The sequence below is a fragment of the Kryptolebias marmoratus genome, linkage group LG17, assembly GCF_001649575.2.
Source record: "Kryptolebias marmoratus isolate JLee-2015 linkage group LG17, ASM164957v2, whole genome shotgun sequence".
NCBI lineage: Eukaryota > Metazoa > Chordata > Actinopteri > Cyprinodontiformes > Rivulidae > Kryptolebias > Kryptolebias marmoratus.
The window spans coordinates 10870301-10882723 of NC_051446.1; the positions used below are offsets into that span (position 1 = coordinate 10870301).

The window sequence follows — 12423 nt, forward strand, 5'->3', positions numbered from 1 at the left end:
CTCCTAGGTCCGCTCTGAGGTCTGAGGTCAATCCTGGGGTCTGCTGGAGCCACCATTGCAGTTAGGGGGATCGTCAGAGTCAAAATCTGGTTCAATTTTAAACCTGTCGCAGATTTGAGCTTTTCAAGTTATTTTTCTTGATTTCATGTTTCTTGTCACTCTTATTTTTCTCAGGTGTGCCTTTGCCACTATTCACCACTCCCACCTGCACCTGTCTCTAGTTACTAATCAGTCATCTGTATCCACTTCCTCATTATCCTCTGTCTAAATCAGAGGTGTCCAATCCTGGTCCTCGAGGGCCACCATCCTGCATGTTTTACTTGTTTCTCTGCTCCAACACACCTGATTTGAATCAATGGGTAATTAACAGGCTTCTGCAGAACATGAAGAGGTCATTTAACCACTGAATCAGGTGTGTTGGAGCAGAGAAACAAGTAAAACATGCAGGATGGTGGCCCTCGAGGACCAGGATTGGCCAGCCCTGGTCTAAATAATCTGGCCTTACGTCACTCCTTCCTCGTTATTTCATTCGCTCATTCTGCTTTTGGTATCCACGCGTCCGAGTTCTTCATGCCGCTGTCGTGCTCCTTGTGTTCTCGTGTAAGTTTTTGTTTCTGAGTTTTGCTGCCACGTCAGCCTTTTGGTGTCTTTTCGTTAATAAATTAGCTTTGATTGAAATTCCGAGATGAGTCTGCATTCCGGATTCGCTCAGCACAAACCCCCTTGCAACTAAAACTCCTGCTCCGTATGATCACCGCCATAATTTTTTTATCTTAGTTTTAGTCCTCAGGGGAGACATCCAACAAATCAGATGGAAATGCTTCAGAGTCTACGTTGAAATTCATCAAAGTTTGCTGTCTCACAATAGTGTTTACTAATGCCGGTTGATTGCAGAGACCTAGTGTGACCTACTCAGCTCAAATCATGTGCAAAATTTTTTTTTATCCACCTGTTTTAATCTTCATAGTTTCATGAATCCATACTTCATTACCCTGCTGTTGTTTTATTACTGTTGTAAAGTTCGCTGTAAGGGGAAAGAAACAAACAACAGGTTAGTAAGTTTAACACGTGCTCAGCCGTACCTTTAAGATATCCACTGTCTGGATCTCATGGATTTCATCGTCCTTCGTGTTACTGTCGATCTTAAACATGCGGTGGATGAGGGGGAGTTTGCACAGGGGCCCCAGGTGCAGTTCCTCGTAGCGCTTCTTGTCCTTCAGGCCGGCCAGCGACTGGCCCAGCTCGTAAAGGGTACAGATGGACGTCACTGCCTCGGTCGCCTGGCAGAAAGGACAGCAAAAAAAAAAAAAAAAAGGTAAGGTCCCCGTATACCAACCTAACGCTCCGGTAACAATGAGTTCATATCAAACAGGAGTGCGCCCACCTCCAAGAACATGTTGATCTCCCTCATGAGGTACTCGAGGTCTTTCAGCGCCGGAACAGTCCAAGGTTTTAGCATTCTCGGGTCCAGAGAAGGAAGCATCTGGCACGCCCGGGATATCACCTAGATGGAGTTGCAGAAACCAGACAGAGGATGTTAAAAAAAAAAAAATGACATAAAGTCTCCTTTAAGTGGCAAAGCAACATGACAGACTCAGAGAAAGAGTCTATCAGGTAGTGCCAGTTTGAAATGTTTAAAGGGAAATAGAAATGTTTTTGATTGCTGCAAACTAACATTTCTATGAGCAGACTTTGAATATGTACATGCTCCCGCTCGGGTCTGTCATGAGACATATCGTATCACTTCTATGCTGACGATACACAGATGTACATATCTGTTTCCTTAACCGACTAAATAATCTTATCCAGTGGTTTGCTGGTATTAAATATTAGCTGTGAATGAAACATTCCTTAAAGCTGAATGAAAGCAAAACAGGAACTCTTTTAGTTAGACCCGAGTAGGGTTGGAATTTTCGAAATATTCCACATTGGAAACTTTCTAAGGGAGTTACAAGAAAATCAGGGCTAGGTTAAACAAACTGTATCATATCCAAACAAAAATGTAACATTTTGTTTTGTCAAAGGCAGATAATGTGTTGGACTTAAAGTTTCTGAAAATAATCAATTGAATGACCTAACTGGCGTATAATGACATAACTGTGTCACAACAGAACTTTTAGAGAATAATAGATTTCAACATTCTCTGTTTTGTTTCTGTTGTAATCCTTTTCTAAATTCCCGTAAACAACTCTGAATGAAAATATTCTCGTCATGACGTTTTTTGTCATTGTATTCACATAAAAACAAAGAAAATCAGTAAATGGGTGGGACGGTGAAATCCGATTTAAACCTTGAACGCATACTGTAAATCAGACGATATTTTATCATGTTAGAAACATAGCTATAGTTAGATCAATCCTCACATAACCTGACTTAGAAAACTGCTTCATGCTTTTAGTCGATTAGATTAGAGGTCCCCAATCCCCGGGCCACGGACCGGTACCGGTCCAAGGGTCATTTGGTACCGGGCCGCACAGAAAGAATAATTAATTTGCAGTATTTCCGTTTTTTTTAATTTTCAGAGTCTGAACACCATTTATTTTGAAAACTGACCAGATTTTCTCCACTACATCTGTCTATGACTCACTCTTGATGCGTGTCAAAACGCTTATCTAGGTCACGTGATCTGTTACCGCTAAAAACAAACCCACAAGCAGCAAAATGAGTAAAAAACAAACATCTCTGGAAGCCCTAGATGGGACCGTCTGGTTACTGAGAAACAGGCACAGGGCTCCCACTGATTCAGCGTTGTGGTGAGTTGTATTCTTTGTGCACTTTATATTTGTGGTGGATCTTATTTTAAAGTTTAAACATCTCCATATTGACCAGAGAACATCAGGGGGAGGAGAGGCTGTTATTCATGTTGATAACCCAACACCAGGACGCAGCTAACAAAGCTGCGTCCTATTATGTTTTAAAAAATACCCCTGTTTTCATGCCGGTTGTATCGTTTCATTTTGTTGTATTTATCTGTCACACCTTTAAAGGTTGGTCCATGAAAATACTGTCTGATAATGAACCGGTCCGTGGAGCTAAAAAGGTTGAAGACCGCTGGATTATATGACTGTAATCGACTGTGGTTTTTGATACAGACGACTCCACTGGAGGGATTTGTTTGAAAACTTTCGAAATCAAAAGGATCCAGATCTGTTCTGTCGTTCCAACCTCACCTTTTCTTTGGTGACCAGCTCTCCCTCAGAGGCTATTTCTCGTATTGCATTTTCCACCACGCTGTTGACATAATCCGCATCTATGTTCCTGTTCCTCCTCCTCGACGTCAGCTCGTCGTCCTCCTCCATGGCCTCCACTGCCCGCATGTTGCCTCCGTGAACCTCCCTCAGCTGAGCGTGATAGGCGTCTCGAAAAACACGAACAGTGGCCGTTTTCGGGGTGGCGTCTTTCGCGCCGGCCTTCCTCTCCTCCTTGGTCAAGCTCACAGCCGCCCCCAGCGCCGGAAAATCGGACTCTGCAAGGATGTTCAGCTCATTTTCCGGTTGTCGTTCTTTTTCAGGACTTTTTGTCGGATTTCGGGTTGCTGTGAGAGGACGTGGCAAGGTAAACGGTTAAAGAATGGGGCGGCGGCAACCTTTTTGCTTTTAAACAAAATTAAATCCTGACAACTCTGATTACCTTCGGTTGTCTGCCACGCATCAGGCTTGGGATTTGCTGTTGATTCCGATTTGGGAGCCAGATTCTTACCTTCCAGGCTGTCATACAGAGACATGTACTGCCTGAGAGGAAATGGTTCACCAAACGAATGAGAGTAGCAGGTTTGGAGCTGGTCCATTGATGGAGATTTCAGATGGTATGTCTTTAACACCTGGAACCGATAAATGGATCGTTATTAATAGGGTGTTTTTTCAAAATATAGGCAGCTGGAAATAAAACGTACAAATAAGAACCCAATGATGTATTTTTTGTTTGTAATGTATATCATCCATTAAACTCAAAGTCATGCATGCAATCTGAAACTATATAATTAAAAATTAAAGATTTGTCTTCATTAGATTGTTTACCAAAAAAAAAGTCAGCATTTCCCAGTCCAGATATAGCATAGTCCAGATATTTTGTTTGATGATTTTTTTTCCCTCTGTTTACATTTTTTTTTCTTCAACTACATGATTTCAGCAAAAAAGGCTGAACTACCCACACCGCAGATCGTCAAAACGCAGAAGAATCTTCTTAGCTCAGCTAAAGATTTTCTCAAAAGAGTTCTAGCTTCTTTTGGGGTTTTTTTTTGATGCCGTTTACAATTTTTGCCACGATTATTAACCATTTCAGCACAAAAAACAAAGTCTGACTATGACCAGATGCAGAAAAACTCCAAAAATGGCTCCATTGTTTTGGTTTCTAGGGCACATAGTTATAGTGCCCATGCACAAAATAGGTTATAGGTTATCTAGCGTTTTGTTTTGGTTTTTTAATCTCACGAAAACCTCCATTTGTGTGTGTGTGGACAGGAGGTGCAAACGCAGCAAAAAAAAAAAAAAATAGAATCCCTGTTTTTGAAAATATCTGGAGTAGTGTAACCGAAGCTTATGCCTTTTTAAAAGCAAACAAAGACATCATGCCCTGAGATGTAAAAATCTGTATGTGTCTGACATAAAAGGGTGTTTCGAAACACCACTGTTTTGACACAAGAAGTGTGAAGCAGATGTTATCAAATGATGCACAACATTTCCGTAGGAAGTGCCGGACATTAACATCACTGCTTGGTAAGCAGGTGAACTGATTCGATGTCGCTGAAGGGATTTTATCACTCTGTATGAAGGTGATCTACTAAACTTCATTCCAGCAACTGCATCGAGTCGCTTACTCTCATCATTTAATCAAGATACACATATTATTTTGGATTAAAAAGAACAAGTAAAAGTAGTGATATACTCTATAGACCCTGTGCAGTGATGTCTTCAAGACTATTTATTCGTCCATGGTGAACAGCAATTTGCCGTGTATTACAGCTACGTCGGTACACACAGGGCTGGGCCTCTGAGTTTCTGAGGTTTGAGTTTGGACTGTGAGCTCGTCCTCAACCCTCATGTAGCTCTCAGAGGACACCAGGACCTCGCGCTGCAGGATGAAGGCAGGAACATGGAGAGGCCTGTTAGGTGTGTAGCCTGGTCCAGACTAGAGTCTGGTACAGGCAGCGGGATGACTCGCATTGAAAAGGCAATTCATCGTTGAACGGGGCACAAAGAGACGAGTTACTCAGGTGACGGGAGGGCGCAAAATGTTCTTTGAATTGCTGCCATTCATTTCCGTTCTGGATTGTTTGTCTTTTAAAACAAACAAACAAAAAAAGGGATGCTCCCTTGATGATTTATACAGCCTATTACCGACCATGGGACAGCTAGCTTGATGATTTTAGGGGGAAATGTTTTTCTTTCTTTTAACTGGAATCACGCAACACAACAATAGAAAGCCCACTGTACCACAGGAGGAATAAACACAGATCACGTGGTTATCTGATGCAGCTGCACAGGGTCTCTATGATTGCTGACATGCGGGAACTAACCTCTAAAACCCGTTGGAACAGTTGCTCCTGGGTCAGCTGCTGAGCCGGCTCGGACGCAGGAATGACTATGTTACCAGGAGTACATTGGGCGGAAAACAAAGAAGAAGAAGGAACCAAAGGGGAGCCAAGGTATACTCTTGCCTGACTGAGCAGCGTGCTGGCGTCGGGCGGAGGCGCAGGAGCACGAGCCGCAGGGCTACTGTTCCCGGCGACAGATTCGGGAGCGCGTGGCGTTCCGGGCCTGCCGTCCTCTTTAGCATTTGCCAATTTGCGAGCTCCGGGCTGATTTCCAGGAAGGCAAATCTTATGGAACACCTTATCCCCCTTCACCACCAGATCGCCCAAAGATTCTACTAGGCCGGATATAGTTGCGAAACCCAAAGAGGCTAAGGACAAGTTCTGGTGGTATTTCTGGCTGTAGAAGATCGCCACGTCCTTCAGGAGAATCCCGTCTGGCTGCGCCAACATCAAGGCAACAACTCTTTTCAGAACGCCTTTAGTGCTTCTGCCGTCTTCTGGACTGGATGTCGACGCTCCATTGTGAGACGCAGCTCCAGCCTCGGCCTGAGTTTGATGACAGCAGTCCTTGTGGAAGACCAGACTCCCCTTCACAACCAGGTCCTCCAGAGAAGAAACCAAGCTGAGCATGGAACTGAAGTGTAACGCGTGCATAGACAGGTTACTGTGGTATTTCTGGTTGTAGAGCACGGCCAGTTTATTCACCGGTATCCCGTTTTGGTGCTGCTTCACCAAGGTCACGACATTTTGCAGAACCTCCTCCATCTTCGGTATTGCTAACAGGGAAAGGATAATAAAAAGAGACCACCATTAGCGTGTAAATACTGAAAAACTATTCGCCAATCAGCTACAGTGATGCTTTTACGTTTGAGAGCCTCTTCACTTTGTAGACCAGTCTATGTTTTAGCTTTGAATAAGATTTCATTTTTGTTTGGAAACTATGTAATGCGGCTGCGATTGCTGATTGGTTTTGCATCTAAAAGCCACTCTTTGCTAAACGAAGGGAGAGCTGATGATCTGTGGGGATCCAGGCTCGTTTCAACGCTAGTAAGACTTTTCTGCTGTTCACTTTTAAGAACATAATCGTGCATCTCCTAAATATTAATAATAATAATTTGCTTTCTTTACTGTAATTTGAAACGTACATTTGTTTATATCTAAGCTGACAAACCACTGATGTTTGATGTATAAACTGTGCATGAAGTGTAAAGATAACCAGGCTCCAAGGAACTGTTAAAGCTGCTGCCAGTAGATTATTGGGGTCACCATGGTAACCACAGAGCTGTTCCTGTCACTCCCTGACAGCGCTCTTAAGACATAAAAACGCAGAGTGGAAAGTCAGCCTCAGACAGTCACCGTGTGAAGTGACAAATTGATGTAAATAACTTCCTGAACCATAAGAGGCAGAAGTGTCTGGTCGTCACGCATTTTTGTGCCTGCGGTGTTTTGTTTATTAAATATGTCATTTTGAGTTATAGAAGCTTAATATTTGTTGGAATAAGAGTAGCAGAGTTTGAGAACGTACACAGATCAAAAACTTCCAACGCTGTCACACGGTCAGTTGAATAATCTGTGATAAGATTTTCTAAATGTGTAAAACTTAAAACTGTCAAGCAAACAGAGCAAATCAAAATGGCAGTTCAGCCCAGCTTCTAAGTATGCCTAAGCTACACAGATTTTAGGAAGGTTGCATTTTCTCACCTGTGTTTTTCTAGAATCCTGTTGTTGTTTATGGGGAGAATTTTGACTCTGTACAGATTACTGCTACCGAAAGTCATATACCACTATTCCTATTCGCCTTGTGTGTTTTAATGGAAGATTTGAACGTGTTTTTTTTTAAAGCTGTCAAGGAGTAATGAATACAAAAATGTAACAAAGGCTAAAAATTACTGCTGAAGTGTACCTCATTATGGTTTTTAACTCGAAATGTGTGAAAATATTTCATGTTAACGATCAGCATTGGTACTCTACAGCTTTTTGACGATAAAGCATCCCACACCGGTTTATATATTCAGAAACTACCTTCCAATAACCAAATCAGGTAGACGACTCCCTTTTCCGAACAAATAACTTTAGTTTGACGACAGAGGAACAAGGGTTACAGCTTACACTAACAAAACAAACCAAGCTTTCTAAAGAAAAACAAAATAAAAAAATAAATAATAAATAAACGATCCAAATGAACTTCCTTACCTTTTCTGTCAAACCACCTGCTGTGTAATGTCTTTAACCAGAACTGAACAAGAGCCTTTCCTTTCCAGCTTTTAAACCCCAACCCCTCCCCTTGATCTGCTCTCTCTGTTTTCTTTTTGTTTTGGCTCGGGGGAGAAACGAAACTGAAATCAAACGCCAGCACAGTCTCGTTTTCTGAGAAATGGGCAATGTCTTTTGCTTTGGGAAGGCGGAACCAAACAGCAGGTGTGGGGCGATCGGGCGTTTAGGGACGGCTCTGCTTAATCTAAATGCCCGTTTAGATACCCAACATTATTACAGTGTCAGTACTTACGAGTGAGGCAAAACTGGTGTCCAAGAGGTATACTGATGAAACAAAACCAGCAGGAGGGGTGATGACAAAAAGGATACTGATGGTGTAAGTTTCACATTCCTGCTCACTGCCTCAATAAAAAAAAACAAAAAACAACAGGAATGTAACTACATTTATGGGACTTCATTCTGAATGCATAGCTGTGTGAACTGAAACACAATACAACACATCAGCCACCCATGGTCGCCTGGGAATTAACCAGAATAACTGCTGATGTTCCTGGAGATTGTGAGACAAGTGAACTGCACTTTTCTTTAGGTCTTTTCATGTTAAAGCGGGCAGCATCCCTTGCCCTCCTGCTGTGGAGAACACATCCAGTAATACCACCGTAGTAAGGAAACCACCAGGCGACAACATACCTTGAACTTGTCAGCTTGTTTTTTGGGAGCACTTTGCCTCCTCTAGTCTGAATTAGAGCAGGGCAGGAGCTTCATGCCGTCACTAAGATGAGCAGAGATTGAGAAATTAGGCGTAACAGTGGCAGGGCTGACAGGGCGCACGGGTTTCATTTACCGGTATCAGAACCGTTAACAACAAAAACACCGCTGTACTTTTTTAACTACCAGTAGTCTTATCCCGGAATTGCTAGTACTGGCGAAGACCATTCATTTTGGGTGGCAGCAGCCCTTATTAGTTCAGTCGTAAAACCAAGTAACTTCAACTAATAAATCGCTCGCTACCTGTTTATTATGCAGCAGCTCTCGCGTCTGTTTGTGTGTCTTCGTTTTCGTGTGATGAAAAAACGTAACCATGGCAATAGAACCTCCGTCGTTTTGGCTAGCATACCTGGCTGCAGTTAGCAAACAGTATCATGGGTCATATAACCTAACTTGTTGTGAAATGCATCGGCCACTCGGGTAAAAAAACAGAAAACTGACTAGTGCCGCTGCAACGGTGCTGTGGAACCTTAATATTGTTGCATTTCACCGCGCTTTTGCCGCTAAAGGTGTTGAACGTTAGCATTTTTGGCTAGCTGCGATGCTAACGCGACGCTGCATTCACGGTGTACGACACGAGTAGTAAATATAGGTTCTCAGCCGAAGTGAGTGAACAGAAATAGCCTTGAAAACTTAATGTGTTTGTCCACACGTACAATTTCTCAGCTGTGTTGCTTCATTACGGATAAACGAAGGATTTGTAGTTTGTTTGATTGCAACCAACGGTTTTTTTTAGCAAATACGACATGAACATGGAGAATACCCAGTGTTTCTCAGTAACTTGAATGTATCTTGATGACTTAGCAACTGCCTTATGATTGCACGTGATGTGACTATTGGAGATATGTTATTTCTTTCTGCGAGGTGACAAGATGATTTTAAACGTTCATTTTGATGACTGTATGGCATAAGTTTCACATTCCAGCTCAGCTGCTGTTTGACTAAGATGAAATTCTAAGAAATTAAACTACATTTTTGTGATTTCCGAGATAATATCAGCTGACATACAGGAACACATCAACCACCCATAATCCTCTGGTAAATAACCAGAGTAACTGGTCGTTCGTGTTCGTATTAAGTGTACAAAAACAAAATATGCAAAATATTTGTAAAAGTAAATGATAAATAATAGGTAATAAGTAATAATTATAATATTTTCTGCAAAAGCTAAAAACAGTATAAATGTAACTAATAGCTAAAATAAGCAAAACCGTTGCTAAAAGTTTAAATTATCTAAACGTACATAAAAACTTAGTTAAATTTTATCTGAAAGCTAGGATAAGCAAAACCATAGCTAAAACTTAAAACTATAAAAATATTAATGGCAAGCTAAATTGAGCAAAACTGTAGCAAAAATGTGAAATCATGAAAAGTGTACCTATAAAAGGTATACTTAGCAAAACAGTAGTTAAAAGCTAAAATGTGCCAAATTGATGTTAAAAGTTAAAATAAGCAAAACAGTAGCTAAAGGTTACAACAAGCAAAATCATAGTTAAAAGCTGAAAAGTTGCAAACTTATAGCAACAATCTAAAAGAGCAAAACTATAGTTATAAGCTAAAATGTGCAAAATTATAGCTAAAAGTTAAATTAGCAAAATAGTAGCTAAAAGCTAGAACTAAAAAAAATCCTAGCTACAAGTTATGATGAGCAAAACTGAATTTCAAAGCTAAAAGGAATGTAAGAAGACAAAAGCTGAGCAGATTTCAGAGAACTACGCTGATGAAGGAACTGAAGAGGTCCAAATGTCTTTATGGCTTAAATCTTAGTAAATAATTCAAAAAGTCTAAAAGTTTTAAAGACTGAAAGTCAGAGCGCACTATTCCCCGTGGAGCTGGATGGTTTGACGTATGGATGGTTGAAATAGTACAAAGAATGAGGAAGGAAGCTAGAAAACAAGAAGCTCAGATTTAAATAATATAAATAAGATTTAAAAAGATATTTGCATTAAAGTTTTCCACCATCGAAACACAGGAGCCCTGTGGTAAAAGTCAGCTTTACGCCCAGCCCCATTATATTACATGGGTTAGTGACTTCTCTTTTTTGTTTTTTCAATTTTAACACTTAAATCACTTCTTTAAAAAAAATAAAAAAGGATTGGCATTCATTAAGTTCCAGTTTGCTTTGCTGGTCAGCTCATCTACATGTCATTTATGTTCTCTTTATATGTGATCATCGGTACAGGCGTTTCTTTTTTTATGTTTGACTGGATTCCAGCAGAGAGCAGCAGAGACCTGCCAACAGAAGCTCATCGCTTCGTTTGTCGTAGTTAGTTTTTATAAAATTTTACTTCAACTATAAACCCTGCCCACCTTGGTTTCGGTAAATAAATAAATAAATAAAGCATACAGAGATTTTCATTGATCCCCGCCAGAGTACAAAAAAACGAATCAAGCTTTGGCACCGGGAGAAAAGCATCACTAGAGTTCAGCATCAGCAGGGCGAACGTTTCGTTACTTACGCTGAATCAACAGATTATTAGTAGGCTTTTTGTTTTGTTTTTTTCACTCGTGGGAGCATATGTAAGCAACGAAAGGGCCACAGTTGTAGGAGAGCAAATTATTCTGAAGATAAAGGACGAGTCTGTCGGAGGATCTAATCTAATCCCAACATGTGGCGTGAAAAGAAAGAGATCCAGGCATGAAAAGCTTCTGCTGTTCTGATTCCCACTGACGCTTACGATCATTTACTTTGAAGCTTTGACACTCGACGTACTCATTTTTGGTCCCCATAGACTCTACATACAGTATATATATATATATATATATATATATATATATATATATATATATATATATATATAAGGACAGGGAGAAAATGGTGATGCGTGCAGATGGGTCCATGGTAGGGGTGGGATTACGTGATATATAAACTTTAAATAATGTTTCCAAAGAGGACTGGACAAACGTTTCCACCACGCTTGAGTAGCTCATGTTTCAATGTGCGAGTTTCTCCCAACGCTTACTGACCGAGTGGGGCCACAGGTGTCCTCATGCCTGTGCACTGGTACTAGAGACAGACTGATTACCTGCTGGACCCATTTGAATCACTTCTTCAAGAATCAGCAGTTGGACGTGTGTGTGCAGACATAGGCGATTACCAAACAGGAAGTTAAAGATGCAGGAACTGCTACAATCACCTTACTGTCGCCCACTATCTAGTTTTTTTTCAAAGCAATAATGCTCTTTTAAGTGTCCAAGTTCTTGTAACAGTTGTTAAACAATTATTCTTTTGCTTTGCTGAATAAGAAACAACACATTGGCCAAAAAAAATGTAAAAAAAAATCTGTGTTGTAAATCGTATGCTCTGATTTCTACAGACCGGTATCGGCCTCGGCCACAGGAAGGTCCACCTCTAGCTGGTCCCCTCTGTTGTCGAGAAGACTGTGTTCAAAACAAGGAGTTAAACTGAACGAGGGAAAAATAAATTACCGCTATCTGATCTGTCACACTCCCTGGATGAAAAATTTAAATATCTGGAAGATAAAGAAAGGAAAAAAAAAGAACCCCATTTTTATGTGTTTTAGTTTTTATTTAGAACTGAGCAACAAATGAACTATAAAAACTAGGAGAATTTGAGAAGTTTTTAATGCAACGGCGAAATGTTTTTAAATGTTGGACACAAACGCACCAAAAAAACAACGAAATGACATCAAGCGTTACGATGGAAGAGAGGTTAAATGAAAAATGAAGGCGAGGTGGTGTAACGTCATAAACTGCTGACCTTTACTCTGGTTTGTGGTGAGGCCTGACGAACAAATGTTTCCACTTCTTTTGGTTTGAACTTGAACTTTTAGATTCAATCCCATTACACCTGCCCTGCCCGGGGGGACACGTTTTATTCTCTTCTCGTTGAACCACCGTCCTTCGCTCCCTGCTCCGACACAGCCCACGACTCGCTACTTCTCCTT

The 12423-nt window shown here is 41.0% G+C and overlaps 1 protein-coding gene across 14 annotated transcripts in view; it reads right to left on the bottom strand.

The window, feature by feature from the left end:
- Positions 1 to 12375, bottom strand: part of wu:fj29h11 (protein NO VEIN) — a 46702-nt gene extending 34327 nt beyond the window's left edge. Inside the window, exons 1-8 of one of the 14 annotated variants that reach the window (XM_037980687.1) lie at positions 12237 to 12375; positions 8438 to 8519; positions 8040 to 8145; positions 5516 to 6309; positions 3631 to 3820; positions 3171 to 3535; positions 1385 to 1504; positions 1083 to 1280 (exon numbers count right to left, since the gene is read on the bottom strand). In XM_037980687.1, the coding sequence (XP_037836615.1) occupies positions 1083 to 1280; positions 1385 to 1504; positions 3171 to 3535; positions 3631 to 3820; positions 5516 to 6298 (1656 nt within the window). In that variant the 5' untranslated portion in view covers positions 6299 to 6309; positions 8040 to 8145; positions 8438 to 8519; positions 12237 to 12375. Of the gene's footprint in view, positions 1 to 1082; positions 1281 to 1384; positions 1505 to 3170; positions 3536 to 3630; positions 3821 to 5515; positions 6310 to 7234; positions 8520 to 8758; positions 9087 to 12236 lie in introns of those variants that run through there. The other 13 variants (XM_037980689.1, XM_037980695.1, XM_037980686.1 and 10 more) reach the window with 13 other exon arrangements.
- Positions 12376 to 12423: the final 48 nt, after the last annotated feature.